At 39.2% G+C, this 22,482-nt stretch overlaps 1 protein-coding gene across 1 annotated transcript in view; it reads left to right on the top strand.

Moving 5' to 3' along the window:
* Positions 1–380: 380 nt before the first annotated feature.
* The window catches only part of ptch1 (patched 1), a 73,985-nt gene continuing 51,883 nt past the window's right edge, over positions 381–22,482 (top strand). The window contains exons 1-6 of the mRNA XM_055168000.2: positions 381–933; positions 1,783–1,975; positions 18,058–18,247; positions 20,643–20,712; positions 20,816–20,907; positions 22,243–22,441. Of these exons, the coding sequence (XP_055023975.2) occupies positions 766–933; positions 1,783–1,975; positions 18,058–18,247; positions 20,643–20,712; positions 20,816–20,907; positions 22,243–22,441 (912 nt within the window). The 5' untranslated portion in view covers positions 381–765. The remainder of the gene's footprint in view (positions 934–1,782; positions 1,976–18,057; positions 18,248–20,642; positions 20,713–20,815; positions 20,908–22,242; positions 22,442–22,482) is intronic.

Here is a 22,482-nt window from a genome sequence, read left to right as displayed (position 1 = left end):
TATCTGTAACTGTAATGCGAAAGAAGAATAAAAAAACATGTTCCGTTGCGTATCCATGTGTCTCCTCCTGCGTGGTTTTCTTCTCCCAAAATGTTCTTAAAGTACTTCAGAAAGCTTCGGGTACGTCCCAGCGTTCGGACCTTGCAAAAAGTGGGCCTTGCTTCTTTAAGACTCCCCTGAAGTTCGAGATGCACACACGAGGGCTCGCGGCTTGGGTGGTCTCTCTACTTTGGTGAGCTGTTGCTAAGCAGCTAATAATAGTCGTGTTTGCTGAGTAATTTTTGCCCTTCTGGAACCAATCAGATCCCAGGAACTCCGGCCATCTGACAGCCCCGGGGGCGGGGTTTCGAACCGTTCTTTGCCACGCCCCTCCTCCTCTGTCTCCGAATGGAGAGCGATCTTTTTTCACATCTATTGAATCTCTCAGAGATCGCCTTGTCGCGCGGCCTGAAGAGGGACCACATAGATCACAGAATGCTTGAGCCACCGAGGGATCGTCGTTTCCATAGCATCCACTTCGCCTTCTGATATCACAAACTTTCAAGAAGACGGCGTGAAAGTGGGGAATTGCTGGAGACCTCCCGATTCGCGAAATGTTGGAATGGAAGGCGCAGACTCCGACTCGCCGTCTCAAACAGGAGTATGAAGTGCTTCGCGGATCTGGGATCAACGAGAGAGAAACTTGGTTTTCTTCGGATATCGCTCAACGCTCACGGGAAAATACACTAGCGCGGAAAACGAGCGGTTCGGCGCAGACTTTGCAACATGGCCTCGGCTGTTAATGTCTCCTCCGAGCAGGAAAACAGAGACCCCGATCGGCCGAGGTTAACGCGGAGAAATAGGGGGAACTATCGGACCGCCGCAGCGGATTTGGAGTATTTGCAGCGGCCGAGTTATTGCGATGCCGCATTTGCGTTGGAGCAAATATCAGAGGTGCTTTACATTTTGTCCCGTTTGCATTTCGTATTGTTGGAAATGGTCTGACAAAGGGGCCAACTTTATTGAAGTCGCTAGGTAACGGGATAGCCACGGCACCGATGGGGGTGTCCTGAAGAAGAGAGTCTATGCCCGAAGCAACCTGTAACCTTGCACGAGATTTCCCGTTGTGTGTTGCATTTGATCTCCGTTGTGTTCACATGTAGATTTTTTATAAATCGCATTGATTGATTTTTTCTAGGGCGAAACATAACTGTCAGACGTAAGCCTCGTGTCTGAAAGCCTAAGCTCCATCCCCAAAAAAGTGAATGGTGTCTCTAGTTTAGTTTGTTATGTAGCACCCTTGGCCCTAACGTACTGACTGAAGCCCCAGACATTACTACTATAGGATCTACTACACGGGGAGAAGTTTTCGTCCCGTGTTGCTCGGGCACAATCCATGTGGCTGCCCTCTTCCGTTCACAAATATTGTCGTAACTCCCTCTGTGATGGCTGCAGCACTTCTCAAATCCCATCACTTAGCATCCCTTCAGCAATGCGACCCACGTGCATCGCCAACATTATATTTCTTTGCAACTTATAATCCATTTTCCTAATTAAATGTCTAAAAGATGCAATCTGTCACGATGCATGAATGTTTAGATTGTCTCGTCTGTGCGCGTGACTATAACTAACTTGAGATGCAGTGCTCTTCTAGTTGAAGTGCGAACTGTCAGAATTAATTTTGTGCAATTCAGACCAAACCATAATAATATATAAATGTTGACCGAATCTTGCATGCTTGTGTTTTTAAGGCAGTGATTTTAGTAGAGAGTTTAATATTTGGTCTCTCCTGTCTTATCGTAGGGGAAGGCGACTGGAAGGAAAGCACCGCTGTGGCTGAGAGCAAAGTTTCAAAGACTTTTGTTTAATCTCGGCTGTTACATACAGAAGAACTGTGGAAAGTTTTTAGTTGTGGGCCTTTTAATATTCGGAGCTTTTGCTGTTGGTTTAAGGGCAGCTAATTTGGAGACGGACGTGGAGAAACTCTGGGTAGAAGGTAAGCATATACACTTCATTTTAGTTTTAAGTCGTTTTCCTGCAAGTGTAATGTATAGACAGACCTGAAGCGGTGGGTTGGGGTTTGTCATGTAAACTGGATGAATTGTTTATTGTACAGTAGTCTGGCAAAAATCCAGATTAAACGTGAAAAGAATGTAATTCGGTTTTAATTCGCATTTGCGCTCGTAAACGCGTTTAGTTTATGGAAACATGGTAGCGCACGCGCCTCCTCAGCGCGTGCCGATTGTTCGCAAGTTACATCGCTGCGATTCACTTAAGATTTTTGTGAGTGTGTTCAACGCGAATAGATTTTGTCAAAGCCGCCATTTTGTGAGTGTGTGTGAGACCGTATGTGTGTGTCTGCCTCCAGCAGTTGAATCTGATCCGCGCTGTGTGTGTGGTCCTGTTTTGGACCGTTTTCAACTTTCCAAAAAGGTTTGCCTCACAGTTTCAGGAGTAACCGAGCGAACAACAGGCAGAAGCTCACAACCGATCCCTACACTAACTACAGTTAACATGTAGTTAAAAGAAAGTTTGAAGAAAGTTGTTTTATTTTATGAATAAGTCAATTGTTAGTTGTTGGGGCCGTAGTGTGGGTGGTGATTTTTTAGGGGGAGGGGCAATACTCCTTTCTGCTTTGATCTACATTCCTGCAGTTTAGGAACCTTTGATATGATCATAGAGGATATGAGGGAATTCCTTAAAATTGATCGTAGAGTGATTATTTCTATTTTAAATGATATTAATCGAACAAGTCTTGCATGGTGTTTTGGGATTGTAAATAAACCATGTTATGCATGTACAGCAGTTTTTAAAAGTATCTGGTAAATGTAGCCTAAAAGTAAAAAAGCACAATGCATGTTATTGTTTATTAAATAGATACAGCACTTGAAATTTATATTATTGATGAATATATCTGTGTGTGTGAACTGCGTCTTTTTGCCTATACATACACATACATTTGGCTTTAAGTTGAGATGTTTTACTTGCATATGTACTTTTTAACAAAAGTGTTTATTAAGTGTTATAAATAATCTCATTGGGTTTTTTTATGAAAGAAAGGAAAGCGCTCACTTTATTAACCTGCTATGTAACACAAACTTTTTCATCCAAAGCAACTTAAATGACACTAGCTGTGTTAAATTGGTTATTTAAATACCTTGCTTAAGGCTACAATAGTAAATGAACAGGTAGGGGTTTTCTGAGGCTTTACACATTTTTGGTGAACCCTAGATGAGATGCCTTGAACTTTATGCGGCAGTAGCATAGATTGCATGTAGCAGTCAGTTTATGCAGTAATGCTAAAAATAAGTAATTTAGTAAGGAAGTGTTTTGTAATCTATAGATATTGTTTTACCAGTGTTTGATATTTAATATTAAATATAAACAAAAATAATATTAAAAACAAATAAAATATTATCTTAATAGATATGTTTGATTCTGTATTGATCAGAGCTATAGGCTATGTTTGGTGGGTGCATGTAATAAATACAGTGTTAACTTTTTATAACATAGCATATTCATAGCAACAAGTGTAAGGTTTCTGTACTTTTTGTGATTATTTTATAATTCTGAAATTTTTAAATAATGTGCATTTTGCATTGTTGTAAGGTGTATTGTAAGGTGCATAATATGATTGGAAACAACCTGGCGTTGCAATATTTTATTCTTCTGTGATATATTTTGCAATGTGAAAAATACAGGACGAGTTTACCTGATCACTTAAAAAACTCTATTTGAGACTAAACGTTCTAGAATGATTTTGTAGGGCTTTGCATGTTCATAGACAATAATAAGCTGTTTCAAAATACTATGCATTTATCATAGTTGCACCATGTCAACAATGTGCACCAACAAACTCGATGTAAAATAAAATAAACAACTCAGTGTAGCTGTAAATCGAAATAAATTACATCATATAAGACGGTGCCAGTTAGGGTTAGTTGGGGTATGCTAGTTTATTGCATTATTGATACATTTTGCCTAGTTATTACACTGCATGTTTTGCAATGTAATTATTGATAATGCACACATTGCAATGTCAAGGCTAAAATAATACATTGTATTGCCATAATATATAACTTGTTGCACATTTTGATGATTCTGAACATTTATGCTCAGTGTAACAGTATTGTTACTAAACTGTTAAATGCAAGTCTTTACATAGTTTTTGACATAGAGGTGGTTTCCCAGACAGGGATTAGCTTAAGCCAGGACTAGGCCTTAGTTCAATTAGAAAATAAAACTAGTTTTAACAAACATGCCTTAATAAAAACATTACTTGTGAGGCAAAACAAAGGGCACTGATGTATTTTAAGATATGTCAGTGCAAGTTGTTTTCAGTTTGGACAGCTCTTACATTTATTTTAGTCTAGGACTAGTCTAATCCCTGTCCGAGAAACCGCCCCATAGTGTTTACTTCCACATTTCCTGTTCAAGACGTGCTGGAGGTTTGCAGATGAAGTATGACAGTCGGTTGCTGGAGACACACTCACTCGCACCTCAGCTGTTCCCATGTCGAGGCGCATGACAGCTTCCAGATGCAGTAACATTGAGATCTATTTGTTTAGATTAAACTCCACAGCTGAGAGATAGATTAGTTCTGGCCGGCCAGGTTCTGCACTGGGAGATGTCAGCCCAGCGTCCATTAGGATGCATGTTTATGTTTCGTTTGGAACGGTCTTTTGCTAGCGACCTCCATATGACCCTTCGGTGAAGCTGTTTCTCGTACCCTCCCTAAGTTCAGCTTGAATGGGATTCAGCGTGATCTCATGTGGTCTTTCATCACTTGCCATTGATGACTGTGCGGTCCAACCATTATAATTTGTTTGGTTGCTCTACAGATTTTTAGCGTTACATGATTGATAATGTTGTCATAGTTTATCGAGTGAACGGCTGTATCATCTCGCTGAACGTAGCTTTGATGTTTCTGATAATAATGAGTTGTGGAGTCTTCTGCAGAAGTGTGCAACTTTCAAGTTATTTCTATATACAAGCGTATTTTATTAAAACATTTTAGGTGATATGTGCATGGTCATTTACACAAGCTCAAAGTTTTTAAAGAAAACACCAGCGACGTCTGATTTTAATTAAAACTATTTCACGTAAACATTCGCCTTCCTGTACTCCTATCCCTCCTGGTTGCTTTTGAGAGGAGCTGCTCTTGGAGTGAAGTCATTGAGATATCACAATTTGGGTTGTCCCTTTTTCTTCTGTGGGGTAGGAGGGGTAGCGTGAGGCTCGGGGCCACAAGGCTGTGTCCCTTAGGACCTGAGGTCATCGAGTGGAGACTCCGCTATTTAAAAGCTCATCTGATACCGGCTACATGACCCGGGTGCAGAGTGAGGGGTTCCAGCTAAGGGCTACGGATGATGAGAGAGGGTCCACTAGACTGCACATACGCTAGTCCTTCAGCGGACCTGTGGCCTGATGGATTTAATGTCACCGAATGGTTAATTTCAGCACCACAATTTTTGATGTACCCAGCAGGGGGCAGTGTGAAGTTATTAGAGATTAGTAATTAATATACAGTAGATCTTATTGCTTGGTACAATCATTTGTGATTTTTTTATTCTTGCATAAAGTGATTGTTGGCCTGTTGATGAATACTTGTTTATTTCCGCTGAAGTGTGTTTCATTGAAGTTTGGTGCCCAGCTAGTGAAGTGAACATAAAATCTAAGCTAAAAGCACCGTTACATTCAATAAAAGCTTTCCCCCTAAAAACACGCTAAAGAGTTAATCTTTTATATAACATTACGGATTTTTTTATCTGCAGTACATTTTGAGAAGAAAGAAGTTGCTTTTTAATATTGAGGAAGTGGCTCTGGTGTACTCTGTGGTGAGGAGAACAGGATCTTGTGGAATTTTCCTTGTTTTGATGTGCATGGCAAGGCTTGGACACACATGGCTGAACTGTAAGAGATGTATGTGCAGCCCTGAGGGCTTCAGGCTTCTAGTTTGAAGTTTGGCTAACCCAAGCTGCTGAGAATGTGTCCTGTGTTCCCACCCTCAGAAGTCACCTTAATCCTCAGCTCTCTATCGGTGCTTCATCTATAACCAACATGTTCAGACTAAACCGACAGAAGTATGGTTGCAATGTCATTGTATGGTTTAGGACAATATGGTTTTTATGTAATGTAACTTGTGATGGCAAATATGTTTGAATGGATAGTTTTGTTTGTAGGAAATGTGCGGACTGTTTACTTGGACACAAGTTACTATGAAGTATGTAGTTACCAAGCTGCTCTGGGTAGTTGGCTCTAAGTTTTTAGTACCTAGGTGTGTGGCACATAGGGCTGGGCAAAAAAATAGATTTTTCGATTTATCGTTTTTTTTCTGTGGTTGATTCAAAATCGAGACTGTGGTGGTGATGACGTCACCCGCTAATTAGCATACATGTGATGTCATCATGTCGTGTTTGCGTTTGATCTAGTGTTGGCACCTGAAATATGTTTCACTTCTACTCTTTGATCTGTATCTGTATTTGATCTGTATTATACATCAAATTATATTTTAAGCCGAATTAAGCTGTTTTAAATGGTGAAATAAAAATGTAAATGGGAATCATGAAAATTCTATTTGTGGGGGCCAGTGTTGATTCTGTGGTGGGCCACCACAAATAAATCAATGTATGGGAAACACTGGTGTAAGTGGAATCACTATTCAGTACAGTGGAAAAAACAGCATAAAGAAATGCTGCAAAAAGTAGTATGAACTGCCAGGTAAAACATACATTTCCAAAAAAATTGTCAAACAAAAATTATTTCATGAACAAACAACCAAAAAAGTTTAAGAATTAATTGTCATAACCGTCACAATTTATTAGACAATTAACCGTCAGCCAAATTTCATAACCGTGACAGCCCTACATGCTGTATGGTAATGGTATTATTCATGTTTGTGGGTTTTTACGCTCTGTTTTTATATTTGAATATTGATAGAGAAAGTAACCTCAAGTTGTAAAACGGACGCAAGTGTGTAGAAGCCAGAAACGAATGAAGCAACTCAGTCGGCATCCTGACATCCCTCCAATTCCTGTGTTTATATTCTGCATACCTTTACTTCGTGTTATTCAAAAAACAGAGACACCGAAATGACGGAAAAGACTCTCTCTCCCTCTCGCTTCCCTCACTTTTCTTCCGAAATGTTATTACTGCACTTCAACCCACCCCTCGCCCCCCCACCCCGATCTCCTCTCCTTACACTGACACACACACACAGTTACACACACTCCCACACCCCCTTTCACTTGGGAGTCCAGCCCTGGGATGCCAGATGTATTACAGAGTGAAGCGCAGCAATGTAAACACTGAGTCCTGCCATGGATGCCGGGTGGTCCGGCCCTCCCTCTTTCCACCCTCCCTCTCTCTCTCTCAGGGGCGGAGGACTTTGCGAGAGGGGGGGAGGGGGATAGAAGGAAGGAGCATAGTAGCTGAAGTGTTATTTGTGTTTTGGCTGGAACTCCAGTTTTTCGGCAATTGGTCCTTTGTAACGCAATGTACATCTCACTTAGTGCATCTGAAGAATAAATAAAGTAAATTTTTTTTGTTTTGGAATGCTTGGCGAACTTGAAGTTCTTATGCTTGTGTGATCGAAACTTAAAAACATGGCTCAGGGCTCCAGACTAACTTTTTTCACTAGGAGCACAGTGGCCACCAAGTGAAAATTTTAGGTGCACAACCAGAAAATTCAGGGGCACACATCGTAAATCAACATGCTAACCAAATATTCACATTTCTACTAATTTCCACTGTATTACTAATAAATAATTTAATGATAGATGAAGAAAGTACAGTGTGCTGTTTCAAATTCATTGTCACATCACAAAAAAGGTCAAATTTACTGGCCGCACATGTGCGACTGGATGTAAAATTCAGTGGCACACTCTGAAATTTTGGTGGCAAAATGCCCCCATTTGGTGCCAGTCTGGAGTTGTTTAAACTTTGGTGTTTGCTTGTGTGATAATGTTTTAATAGCAAGGAAGAATTAAGTTAATAATTTAGATATAGTGGTTAAAAAAGTTTTGGTTGGTCAGTGTATTTGTAGCAGGTTTCGGATATATGTGAATGTTCTTGCGTTGTGAACCAGGTAATGATTTAGTACAATTTACACCCTGTGTCGATTATACGTTTAAAAGTCATTCTGTGCTTGAATATTTTTGCATAATGTCGCATTTAACCAATCAGAATCAAGCATTCTGGGGCATGGTGAAATACGTGACACTATTTGAAAGAGTCCTGGAAATCAGGAAAATGTCCCAGTGATATCTTATTTTGCTGGAGCTCGCTGAGTGTTTGGGTAGGTGCGCACACAGAACCACCCCCCAACCTTGAGCGCACAAGAACACACACACACTTTTCCCTCTTGCTTTTTGTTGCGGTGCGATCCAGTTCATTTGAATAGTTTTTTCTTAAGAGGAAGGGATCTGAATGAAGCCAGCAACGTGGAAAAATCTACCTATTCAGGCCCCTCTGAATGTACATCTCTGGATTGCAGTAAGCTGTATTTGTAGGCAGCGGACTGCTAAATACATCCATTTTTCGTGGTGCAGATCTGGACAGGTGATTAGCATAATTAGAGGAGAGCAGGCCATACATATGGTAATGTAGTGTGGAGTAAATGGCAGCTGCGGTGTAAAATTTGTGTCAGGGGTCGAGCAGGCTGCTTGGGGGCATTGTGCTACAGCTGCGGGTCAGGGACTCTCTCTCTCTCTCCCTCGCTTTTCTCTCTCTCCCACTTTCGCTTTCCTTCCAAAGTGCTCTCACCCTTGATATTCCCTCTGTGAAAGGATAAGGTCAGTGCATGGACAGCCGTTACAGGACTTAACATGTGTGCAGGACATTAACAGGAGGTGCTTTGTTCGAATGTACAGTATTGTTATTAACATCTGTGTGTGTTTTTTTGCCACCAAGCCCTATTTTATTCTTTAGCCAAGTGAAGCTCATCAGGTGCGTAAATGCGTTGATTTAGATGCAATCTCAGGGCCAGCGGTATGTCAACACCAAACCGTCATGGCCAGGGCTGCAGTTTATGTTGGGATGTTAGTTGTGCGAGGGAGAGAGTTCATGTCGCTTTGACCCAGTACAGAAACTTCCGTGCGACCACAGGGGGTCTCTCTGAGTTTGAGTCTAATCCAGCTAATCCCGCCTGCAACACAGTCATAAAAACTGCCTCCCTGTGCCGACATTGCCACACACAGCCCCTTCCTCCGGCCCCTCCTAAAAAAGTCCCTCACCAGCCACCATAATGCACACCCCCATCAGGGAGCAGCCCCACTAACTCCTCCTGGCCCTCCAGCCGCGTGATTGGCGTAGTCGGTAGGATGAAGTAGTGGGCGGTAGCGGAGCTAGCAGTAGCGTGGAGTTATGTCATGCTCTTGAAGGGGTTGAGTGCAGTGGTTGTAGTTGGGGTGGGGGGGTGGGGTGGGATATGTCTTTTGTATGGTACCCCACACACCCCTCTGAAATGGGCCACTCAAAAGCCACTCTGCAGCTGAATGGTGAGAATAGCAATGCGCTGCTTGAAAACTCTGAGCAATGGAGGATTCCTTCCAATGGCAGCTCCCCCTGTTTGTGAAAGGGAGGTTCAAGGGTTAATGTTATGCAACAAACTGAATGGGCCTAGCGGAGGCACCAACACACACTGACATGCACACCAGATTCCCCGTTACCCTCCTCACCAAGAGAAATCGTTCACTGACACTTAAGCTGTGGGATATAGAGAAATATATTTTCATTTTTACAGTTACAGTCATATATTGTTTAACCCTTAAGAGATCCTAGGGACATTTTCTGCCATTTTGATTTTGATTTTTAAACCATCTTGACTGTGATGATTGAATATAGCCCAAACTTGCCAAAGGTTAATCATTTTTTATACATTTTAGAATTTTGGTTTCATTTTTTTAAATTAGCTTAAAATGGCTAAGCTACGCAAAAACCGACACATGTGATCCTAGGGACAAAAAATGCCCCATTGAAAACCATTATAACTACCATTTTTGACCCCCCATTTATCTTAACATAAACTAATACATACCTTTATGTCAATATATCATTTTGAACTACTGGCCTTGAAGTTTCAATTTTTATACTTGTCCACCAGGTGGCGCTACTTTTTACCATTTCATGCATTCATCAAAATGTCACAATTTTTGCTGTTTTCTGCGGACCGCATAGCTGCTGAAAAGATAAACCTTTAATGTTGAAAATTGGTGTGTGTGTAAAAAAAGTGTGTCTGAGTGGTAAGGGGGTGGTGGTGATGTAGGGGTGGAGTCGATGTTGAGTGGGGCAGGGGGGCATATTCAACATATCCAAATTCTTCTCTCTTTGAAGGGCACATTCTGCATTATAAACTAATTCAGTAATAAAAACGATGAGAGGTCAGAACCGAAACAAAATCAATGTTCATTTTGGTTCTCGCTCATGTTGTTTATGCAAGTACACTGCTATAAGTATGAACAGTATAGCAGAAGTAGTAAAAATGGGAAGGCATTACAGCACACACAAGGCTCCTGAAATAATCATGCATGTCAAGAGCGAGGATGGCTCTTCATCTTCCTCCGAGGATTCTGAGGTCGACACGGAGGCCTCAGAGGTAGAAGTAGACCAGCTGGAGTCTAATTCATAAGAAGGATCTTCAGAAGACTTGTCAGAAGGTGAGAGCGGAGAGGAGATTGATGAAGTGGCGGCAGGATGGACATCAAAAATTGAAAAATCTTTTGGTCTCCCACAAACATGGAGACGCTCCGCTACTTCCCAGCAGCCAGAGATTTGATCCCAGGGCTCACACACTATGCCACTGCCCAAATCAGTGCCCTGACTTCAAGCTTTTCATTGATGCATGAAATCCTGCAGCATATTGGGGCCATGACAAACCTACATGGGAGACAGTCACAGACTGGAGAGATCTTGAGACAGAGAAACTGCAGGCTTATGTGGGGCTGCTCATTCTGACCGGTGTTTACAGATAAAAAATGAATCAGCCCTCAGTCTCTGGAGTGAGAAATGAGGACAGGTCACTATCTGGGCTACGATGTCCCACAAAAGTTTTCACGACATCAGCCGAACACTGTGGTTCGATTAATGTTAACATATTGGCATTTAAAGGGTTAAAATTTCCACAAATTTAATTAATATTTGACATGTATGTTTCAGGAAGAAGTAGTGTTAAAAGATTTAATAGTTTAAAGTGGAAAAAAATATTGATGTATGATATTTTTAGAGCAGGTTTTGGGAAGGTGTCATTTTGGTGTCATTTTGGCCTTAGGATCACAAGTGTGAGTTTTGTATAAAATCTGACCCTGTTCAAAAAATAACAATGCATCAAAATCAATGTTACTACCAATCTTTTACCCATCCTGGGGTCTAATAATAATTATAATCAAATGGTAGTTCAAATGTTTTTTTGGGGAAAATATTTAGATTTTTGTTTTTTTCTGTTAAAAAAACATGGGTTAATGTAAACAAACTGGCATGTAAAGGGTTAAAATTTCCACAAATTTAATTAATATTTCATATGTATGTTTCAGGCAGAAGTAGTTCTAAACGACTGAATCATTTAAAGTGTAAAAAAATGTTGACATATGATATTTTTAGAGCAATTTTTAGGAAGGTGTCATTTTGTGGCCTTAGGAACACTTAAGGAAGTTTTTTATAAAATCTGACCTTGTTCAAAAAATAACAATGCATGAAAATTAATGTTGCTACCAATCTTTGACCCATCTCAGGGTATAATAATAATAATAATCACATGGTGGTTCAAATGTGTTTTTTGGAAAATATTTAGTTTTTTTGTTTTTTCTGTTAAAAAAAACATGGGCTAATGTAAACAAACAGGCATATAAAGGGTTAAAATTTTCACAAATTATATTAATATTTGATATGTATGTTTCAGGCAGAAGTAGTTTTAAAAGACTGAATCGTTTAAAGTGGAAAAAAATATTGATGTATGATATTTTTAGAGCAGTTTTGGGAAGGTGACATTTTGTGGCCTTAGGATCACAAGTGTGAGTTTTTTATAAAATCTGACTATGTTCAAAAAATAACAATGCATTAAAATCAATGTTGCTACCAATCTTTGACCCATCCCAGGGTCTAATAATTAAAATAATCAAATGGTAGTTCAAAAAATTTTTTTTGGAAAATATTTAGTTTTTTTGTTTTTTCCTGTTAAAAAAACAGGGGTTAATATAAACAAAATGGCATATAAAGGGTTAAAATTTTCACAAATCTAATTAATATTTGATATTTATGTTTCAAGCAGAAGTAGTTTTACAAGACTGAATCGTTTAAAGTGGGAAAAAATATTGATGTATGATATTTTAGAGAGGTTTTTGGGAAGGTGACATTTTCTGTCCTTAGGATCACAAGTGTGAGTTTTTTACAAAATTTGACCCTGTTCAAAAAATAACAATGCATCAAAATAAATTTTGCCACCAATCTTTGACCCATCCCAGGGTCTAATAATTAAAATAATCAAATGGTAGTTCAAAAGTTTTTTTTGGAAAATATTTAGTTTTTTTGTTTTTTCCTGTTAAAAAAACAGGGGTTAATGTAAACAAAATGGCATATAAAGGGTTAAAATTTTCACAAATCTAATTAATATTTTATATGTATGTTTCAAGCAGAAGTAGTTTTACAAGACTGAATCGTTTAAAGTGGGAAAAAATATTGATGTATGATATTTTAGAGCAGTTTTTGGGAAGGTGACATTTTCTGTCCTTAGGAACACATACGTAAGTTTTTTTAAGGATCTCTTAAGGGTTAACGTAGCTACAGTATGCTGATTTGTAAATGGGCAACTCAACTATAGATTTTAGTTTGTTGCATGCTTTTCATATTATAATGTGTATATATGTAGAATATGTTACTTTATGATGATGTAAGGTCTGTTTACACCAAGGATGATAAACATGAGTTTTAAAAATCTTTTTAAATTTAAGAAAATAGCCACGTTTCCAACTATAATGATAACAATACTGAGGAACAATATTGTTGGGATCACCTTTTTAGAGAGATTTTCTTCTAGCTGATGAACGATAAAATGTTGACAGCCAATCAAAATCTATTCGAATTGCTCACAGTTATAATTAGAGACTGCATAGAAAAAATGTAGCATTATGTTGGTGTGGAATGGATGGAAAGTCGATTTGGTTCAAACATTGGAGAGGGATGAGGTATCATTGTATATGGTATATGTTTTCATTAATCATTGAGTACGTTTACATGCACAGAAAAAGCGGATAACTATCAAAAATCTGCTTATTATAAAAAACTGTTTTCATGCATTTATATGCAAATCAATAAACCGGCTATGCAGACAACTGTTTGGACTTGGAGATTTGTCAGGTTTCTCGCAGTTAGTGACGTCGCCTATAGTACATAATAGTCGATCAAAAGCCGAAGGCATATCTGTCTTAAGCTATATTGTTTTATCTCTTTTCGTGTCTCCAGAACCTGTAAATATAACATCAGTTTTTGTTTTCGCAGTTTCTCTGCCAACTGCTTTAGTAGAGCAGAGACTTTTATGCGTTACTGGGCTTACGCAATCAAGTCCAAAACCAACACAAAGTAAGGGATAGAAGAAGTCGTTCGCTGAAACAACCCTGGTGCTCTAGAGGCCCCGCTTTTCATTGTTTGCAATGCATAACAAGAAAATTACGTAAATTTTTTTACGTCCAACATTACACAAAAGAAAAATGTGAATTTCTTTCATTTGCTAATTAATGAAACAAAAACCAGCATTTGAACAAAATGACAATGCAAAATTTGCCGCATTCGGTGACATTCGGCGTTGTATGTTAAAATCCATTTTAATGCTTGGATTCTGTGATCCCATCCGCGTTTCCGCATTGCGGAAATCATAGGTTCCTATAATTGCTAATTTTGATTATAAATTGATTATGGCGTGGTTATCTTTACGGTTATTTTTATAGTTATTGTTGTGAACAGCATTGCGTTAGCAGGGGAATTGGGTTGTGGGTTCAATCCCATTTAACACAAATACTGATAAAATGTATGCCTTGTAATTACTGCAAGTCGCTTTGGATAAAAGCATCTGCCACATGGATACATGTTAATGTTAATAAATGATTATTATTTATTATTAATAAATTATTTATTGTTTTGTACTGTGGTCGGACTCGGGTCGGGGCTTAATATGACGTTTGCTGTAGTATGGGACCCTTTTTTTCGCACTGTAAAGTAAGTGACATGCATTGTCATGCCTCCTTCATGTTAACTCCGCAGGGTACATCAGATAAGCCATTCATGACATGAAGGTGATTCGTTTTATGGTAATCCAGAAGAGAAACCTCTAATAGAAAAGCTGACATCTGAGGTTGTTTCATCCCCAAGACATGTCGGTGTTCCCAGGGCTTTCAAATCAGTAACATGTTCAGCTTGTTTGGGATGTAATCAACCTGGTACCAATAATAATCATGTTGAAGCAAAGCTCAGACTCGCTTAAATCTGCAATTAATGAGGGAAATTATAAACATGCCCTAAAACAAGATCAGATGTACATTTTGGGCCGGGAAAAAAGAAATCCATTGCCTTCTTATAATGTTTCTCGACGTTTCCTTCATCGTGAATCTTTTTCTCGGGCTGGGTGGTCTGCCCCGAGAATAAAGCATGGTTATTTTTGACTTTAATACAATTACAACGGTTTGAAAATATTCAACCTATGTCTGTCTGGTGAATTGAAAACCATTGTTAAATTGAATTATAGCTTATAAGTTGTTACAGATTGTTTTACACAGCCCTTCCCCCAGAGTTGAAATGGGTTAATGAGAAAAAGACATTTTCTTGCTTTAATTACGAGGGCATGATAAATGTTTCGTTTGACGTTTGTGAAGATTTTGCGGTTCCAGAAAAAAACTAACAGAAAGATTAAATGATTGTAAATTGTTTTATTTTTTGCTGTTCTGTGTCTGCTTAAACAGCAGATAACTGAAACCGTTCTAGCTTATTACTATTTTATGATTCACCCATTGGGATAGTGGGTACTTCTGAGTACCGATAAGTTAGTTGAATACACTGAAATGTACACCTAAGCGCTATTCAGACAGTAATTGTTTCTCGTGAGCACGTAAGGTATTTTTATCATTTTCAGAGGGTTTTCAGTGAGGTAATTTAATCAAGGTCGTGTGGTAATTTAATTTCTAAGTTCTGTAAGTTTATAAAAGGGTGAATCAATGCAAAAGTCATTCTGCATATCCTTTTAGACCACTAAATGCACCATATGGTCACGTGCTTCACGTTCATTCTGCATCAGTGAAACGGCTTTATTTGCGTGCATTTTAAACATTGACACCTTCATAACTGAAATGATAATGGGAACAAGGTTTCATCATCGCTTCACAACAGCGAGTGGGAGCTGATATTAATAAAGAAAAGTAAATCATAAAAAGGTTTCACATTTTATTAGCAGCAACAAGTGCCAAATACAATTTAAAAATGTTACACAACAGTATTCCATAAACATATAATTAAGTATCCAGGTCATGTGAATAATAATGTATCCTAATTTATATTCATTCGAATGCATGAGTTTTATTGCGCAGGAGGCATGGAAATATATGAAGAGTTTGGTTCCAAAACGCGATAAACGCCATTTTTGAAAAAAATTAGTTACTGCCAAAATCAGTATTATATCAGGTCAGTATTTAAAAGTAAATAATTAATTTTACGCAAAATTCAATATCCGCCGTGTTATTCTGTCATCTTTTCTCCCTTTTTTCCCCAAAATGCGATAAACGCCACTCCTCCTTTTTTACAGAACGCAATAAATCCATTCCAGAAATTACAGTCCACCATTCACGCAATGTAAACAAACAATGGTGGCCCGCTGAGTACACGGAATCTTAGATGAATGCACATTTGTACATTGAATTAATAGATTTCTAGCATTTTGAAACAAAAACTGTCATGGATTTATTGCATTTTGTGGAAAAAATAATTCGTTTTTATAATGAATCTTTGAAAATCAAGTTATGAATTTTAATTTTTTTATGTTTTTATAACCTAAACATGCTATGGGAAAGTTTGTAACAGAAAATAGTGCTTTTCATCTTGTCACTTTCTTGTTATAGAAAACACGTTTTTACCGAAATTTGTCAAAATGGATTTATTGCGTTTTGGAACCAAACTCTTCATATATTTTTACATACATCGTCATCAGAAACAAATACCGTTCGAATAGGGCTCTAGGTGCATTCAAAATATCTTTGTTACCTTCAAATTGGACTTAGTGTTGTAAAACAAGGTGCAATTCTATCCGCATGTTATACTGAATACAAATGCAACACTCTTGGTGCTTTTCTATTGCATAGTACCTCACGGTTTGGTTTGGGTCGGGACAGCTTACTTTAAGGGGCTTTTCCACTGCAGTACGTAGTACCCAATATTTTTTTAGTACCACCTTGGTCGGGATTCCAAGCGACCCAAGATGATACCGAAACGTGACGCGAAAACACTGTAGATCACTTAGAGAATCGTCACTACCAGCGTTTTTATTAGCTTTACCTTCATGCTAGCTTGCGCTGTCTCAAGCATGGCGTGTATAAACGCCTATAAATTATCCCAGCAAACATTTTTGTGTTTTTAAGACATCTAATAGCTGTCCAAACAGAACCCAGACGTTTAGGTCAAAACAAGCCAACAATTGGGCTGTCAGTGAAAATTTATAAATGTCTAGCTTTAGCCCAAAAATAAATAACCAAACCATTTGTAATTACTGTTGACTTGGCGTACATAATGTAAAATCATACATCTCGCAAGGTATTTTGGCAAAAACGACATGTAACCAAATTCAAGTTTGTTTTGGCTAGAAGTGGGTTACTCATAGCCGAAATATATCAGATCTGTAGTTAACCTAGACTGTGAAATGACAGTTAATGCTTGCTGGAATCACACTACAGCACTTCTGTCTCTGGTGTCTGAAAATTCGACTGTAAAACGGTAAACTGTAAAAATGTTGGATTTTGTATTACATTACAAAGCAATTCTGCACCGTGGTTTGTCATTATATTTATTCACCCTGCACATCAACACAGTGACAGAGAGTGACGGGTGATGTCACAGAAAACTAGTTGTCTAGTACGGTTCCCTTCACACAGCAGGGCTTCTTCGTAAATGCAGTTGTGAGTCCCAAAAATTTACGAGTGCTAGTTTGGTTGCCCCTCCTGTAAATAACTCAACTGTGTGTGAATTTTAGTACAGATTTAAATACGGGTGTGACAGTCGTATTCTGGTAGCCTAGAAGATTTGGTCTGGTTGATAGCGAGGAATCAGACGATTACCTTTACTAGACTGTATTATTTGTTGCCAGCATTATGTGGTGCCGCTGAGTAACTGTAAAGTCTTTGTGAACCATGTTGCCTGCTTTTTAATGGTGCTTGATCCTGGAAATGGAGAAGTCTTCTATTCTCAGAGGTCAGGTAGAGAGCGCGTGAAGAACCGACAGCTTTGAGAGGCAGTGTTTTGGATGGTGGGACTCCTTAAAAGGCCGCTTTTGTAGCTGGTCCAGTGCGGACCTCAGATGTGCCACACAAGGACCCTGATGCACGATTGCAGAAAGCTACCGGAGAGCTTATGCACATGTGTGCACTCACAAATGTGCTTAGTTACACATGCTCGTAACTCATAAGCTCCGGTTTGAGAGCTGTGAAGAAGACTGCAGGTGTTATAGGGTGCAATGAAAGGCATTTTAATGTGGAGTTAACAGGACAGGTGGGAGCCGGTACAGATTCCTTTTCATCGAGCCTGAACCATATAATTGATTACCATGAGATTTTGTTTGACCCTGTACGATAACACTGAGAATTATGATTGGTTGTCCCTGTAACACTAAGTGAATTATTTTTATCGTGAACATTCAATCCTTATGGGCTATTTAACAGCTTGTTGATATTGATGAAGCAATAAATAAATCAGGTATATTCGCCAAAAACAATATATAATATTAAACTTTTTACTACCCCTAACCCCCCAATCGCTTTTTATCTCTACTGTGCCTATAAATAAAGTAATATAAAGTTTCAACAACATTGAGATGCTTACTCTATCTTTGTTTCACAGTTGGCGGCAGGGTGAATCAAGAACTCAAGTACACGCGGCAGAAGATCGGAGAGGAGGCCATGTTTAGTCCTCAGCTCATGATCCAGACGCCGCGGCAGGAAGGTGCTAACATTCTGACGGTGGAGGCGCTAAAACAGCACCTCGACTCTGCCATCAAGGCTAGCAGAGTGCACGTTTACATGTACAACAGGTAACACGTCATGACTGGCTGTAAGGAGACATCAGGAGTTGTGCGTTACCGTGGGTTCACACCAGCCGCGTTTGAGGCGACAAATTCGCATCTACCGCGTCTCGTTTGCTGCTTGAACATTTTGAGTTTACTCGCTTCATTCGTGCATGAAAGCCGCACCCGCAAGACATTGACCCGGAAATTAGCATTATGGGAGGGGCTTGTGGGACTCAGCTCGCATCCTGTAATCATGTCACTACTAGAGCAAGCTCCTGATTGGTTAACGCGGCACGTTTTTCCGGCAAAGTTTAAATTTTTCAACTCGCGCTAGACACGCGAATGAGGCGAAATCGCGTCTAAACGCTAAATGCCTCATTCGCGCCGCGAGACCTCTAGACGCGCGTCAACGCGTCTTCACATTGCTTTAACATTGAAATCACTTACACTTGACGCCTCTACCGCGGCTGGTGTGAACGCAGCATTAAAGGAGCATGGTTCACTTTAGAAAAGAGCTCAGATGCAAAACCCTTTAAGTGTGTCTGACTTCTTTTCTTGTAAATGAGCATTTTGTTTATCATGCTTATGTTTAGGTTCAGTGATTTCACTTTATGGCAATGAAAAAGTTATTGGTTAGCAACTGTAATGCCTTATCTTTACAAATGTCACTACAGTCATTTCATTGGTGTTTTAACAAATTTAAATATGCAAAACCTGTGCATGCAAGCTTTTTTGGCATATATCTCCACTTTGGCAAAAGTCTAGTCATTTTTCACTGACTGGTCTTTCTGAATAAAGGTAAAAGGCAAAAATAAGGGTTAATATCCCAATTTATTTGGCAAACCTTTTGTAAACCAGATAAACAAACTTGCAGCTCGATGACTGAAAACTGGCATACACATGGCATCATTTATACAATTCTTCTTCCGTGCACAGAGGACTTTGCTGAAAATTTTTACAGATAATTCCAACAAATCGGTATTTCTAACTGGCCTAAAGCTGGGATTAAGCGGATTTGAAGCGAAGGTATATAATGAACGTATAATACGTACCAAGAGCATGCGGTCAATATCATCCTCTCATTTTTGACTGAGGTGGCATTAAGTGGCTTTTGCATATGAGCTTTTTATTAGGGGTGTTACAATACACCGATACATTTTATTTCTAACGATCCGATGCATCAATGCCACACATAAAAAAAAAATCTATTTGAGGTACCTTTATTTTGACACTCTCCCCGTCCTCCTTGACGTAACGTCCATCTACGCATTTCATCCAAAGAGCACGCATTTTTGTTTATTTTCTTCTGCTAGCTTTATTTTTATATTTTATAGTGATTGTCACTATTGCACATTTTGGCTCAAAATACTGAAAGACTGTGACTTTTGCCATCATAAGCTTGATTATATGTGACATTTTGCTAGCGGGAGAAAATAAATTTTGTATCAAATTGTAATGAACTGTCCAATCTACTTTGAAAGGGGCCATGGCTTTTTCCATGTTTAAGTGCTATGATTGGGTCCTCCGTGCTTCTATCAACCTAGAAAATGTGAAAAAGATCAACCCAGTAACTTAGTTTTGGTAAACCATTCTCTACAAGCACATGAAAAAATAGGTAGTTGAAATTTGGCTCTCCTTATGATGTCATAAAAAGCTCTTATTATAATAATACCACCCCCTAATCTGCACTATCAAATCATAGCACTGCCATTAAGTGCAGAGAAAAAGAGAGAGAGAAAATAATTCACAGCACAATTGAGTTTCAATTGCAACAAACCGTTCATTTTGCATTTTAAAGGACACACCCAAAACGGCACATTTTTGCACACACTTACAAAGTGACAATTTTAACATACTATAATAATTTTTTTATATGGTATTTTGAGCTAAAACTTCACATATGTGCTCTGGGGACAACAAAGATTTATTTTACATCTTAAAAAAGTCTTGTGCCATGGCCCCTTTAATATATTAACCTACTGGAATTGGTTTAATTTAATAATGGATAATTGTGCTTTTTGGAGCTTCACCATGTAGGCTTCCAACAGGATTGCATTTTAGTATAGAATTATTATTTGTGTTCAACTAAACACATCTGGGCTGGCATGAGAATGAAGTAAATGGTAGAGAAGGTTTCGGCAAACTATTCCTTTAATGGTAAATTGCATACGTAAGGAATAACTGAAAATAAAAATAATAGATTTTCAAATAGTTAAGAGGACCCTAGTCAATTATTCAGCTTATACCACGGTTACCACAAACATTGCACTGGTGCCTATGTTTAAGACATTTGACAAGTTAGGTGTGTGGTTTACAGAAAAATAATCAACACCCGTGGAACATTTCTTAACCAATCAGAATACAGCATTCAACTAGGCCGTGGTATAAATTCATACAGTTTCTACCATTGTATCTTCAGGCAATGGAAATTGGAACATTTATGCTACAAATCAGGAGAACTCGTCACAGAAACCAATTTTGTTGACCAGGTAAGGAAAGATTTTGGGTTTACTTTTTTTTGAATTACGTTAAAGTAGAAATGTATGTACACTACCGGAGGTCTGTCACAGTAATATTATAACCATCTTGTAGATTATAGAGAAACTGCACCCATGTCTGATCATCACTCCTCTGGACTGCTTCTGGGAAGGTGCTAAACTGCATTCAGGATCGGTCTACTTCCCGTAAGTTACACACACACACGTCATGGTATTTGTTTGGGGCTTGATTTATTTGATCCTCACACTTTAAGTCAATTTGACTTGCCAGACTTGCAATTTTGTGAGATGTACAACCTTTAGTGAGTAGAGACATTTTCCCGTGAAATGAAAAACCAGCAAACAAAATGTACTTTCCTCAAACACCGCAATAAAAATGTTTTGTACAGTCTCCAGTGGTGTTCTCGGTCTGAAAGCTGTTATTGTGATGTTGAACTTCACACGCTTGAGGCCCCGCACAATTGTTCCACTTAAATGCTGCAAATGGCTTCTTGCAGTACTCGGTAGACAACCACCAAGTCTGCAAAAGTTTTTCTGCCCTCCCCCCATACTCTCCCTCATCATAGATGGTAAATAAGGATTTTACTGTGTTCTGGTTGGAGGACTTGGAATAATGACTCAAGCCTGGTTAGGCACATTCAATGTGGTCTCAACCGCTGCAGGCCTGCCAGAAGAGGAAGAGAGTGGAGCGCATGCAGAAAATGAAAAGATGGTGGATGGAAAGGTGGGGCTTTAGAGGACACTCAGTGGACCATTAAAGGAGTAATGATGGACGGTGTGACAAAAAGAAATAAAGAAGAAGGAAGAACCCACAGCAAGGAAGGGCGTCCGAGGATAAAGACGGGCCGGATAAACCAATGACAACGTGAGTGCTTAAAGAACCAACTTAGAAGAGATGGCACGGAAATCACTGGAGGTTTGCGCAATTGCTCGCTGGGCTGTCATCTGTGGGGAGATGCCGGGTACAGAGCGGGATCGGCCAGCGCTGCAGTATAATTAGAGCAGATTAAGATCGGATGAGCGGATTGATTCCATTTTCTCAAAGCTGTTATTATAGAGGTCGACTGAAATCCAATCCGGGCTGTATTTGTGATGTGCAGCACCCGTCTATTCATAAGCCTGCAGAATTCCATCAAGTCAGACCACTTCTATGCAGTTACTATATTATTTGAGACACACCCATCGCCATAAAAAGTGGAGAAAGTCCACCACCACAAACAGTTTCAATTGAATGTATCTTATCGTGTCAGTGTCCTCACCACACTTCTTAATTCACTTGACCCGCAAGATTTCGTTAGTCAAACAGACTATGCTGGCCTTCCATCTTTGTCCTCTTAGTTTTCTGGTGAACGTCATATAATACCTGGTCTAACTAACCTGAGCCTACTGTTTTTCATTTGACTATGATAGATTTTGGTTGGCACACAAAAAGTAACAATATTTATTTAGGAATCACCCAGAGACAGCACGATGTGATGAAGTCCACATGAGGGTAATAGTCTGTAGTTTTCTCTTCTTAAGTGGCAGACCTTCCATGCAGTGGACCAACTTTGATCCAATGAACTTTATTGCTGATCTGAAAGAGATAAAGATTCCAGTGGACACATGGGAGGAGATGCTGGTGAAAGCAGAGGTGGGTCACGGCTATGTGGACCGCCCCTGCCTGAACCCCGCAGACCCCGACTGCCCATTGACAGCTCCAAACAAGAACACAACACAGGTGAGTTCAGCACATAAGAGCAACAGCTTTAAATCACTGAT

The sequence above is a fragment of the Misgurnus anguillicaudatus genome, chromosome 5 (genome assembly GCF_027580225.2).
Source record: "Misgurnus anguillicaudatus chromosome 5, ASM2758022v2, whole genome shotgun sequence".
Lineage (NCBI taxonomy): Eukaryota > Metazoa > Chordata > Actinopteri > Cypriniformes > Cobitidae > Misgurnus > Misgurnus anguillicaudatus.
Note: the sequence above shows the minus strand (reverse complement) of the source record. Positions and strands in the feature narration are given on the sequence as shown.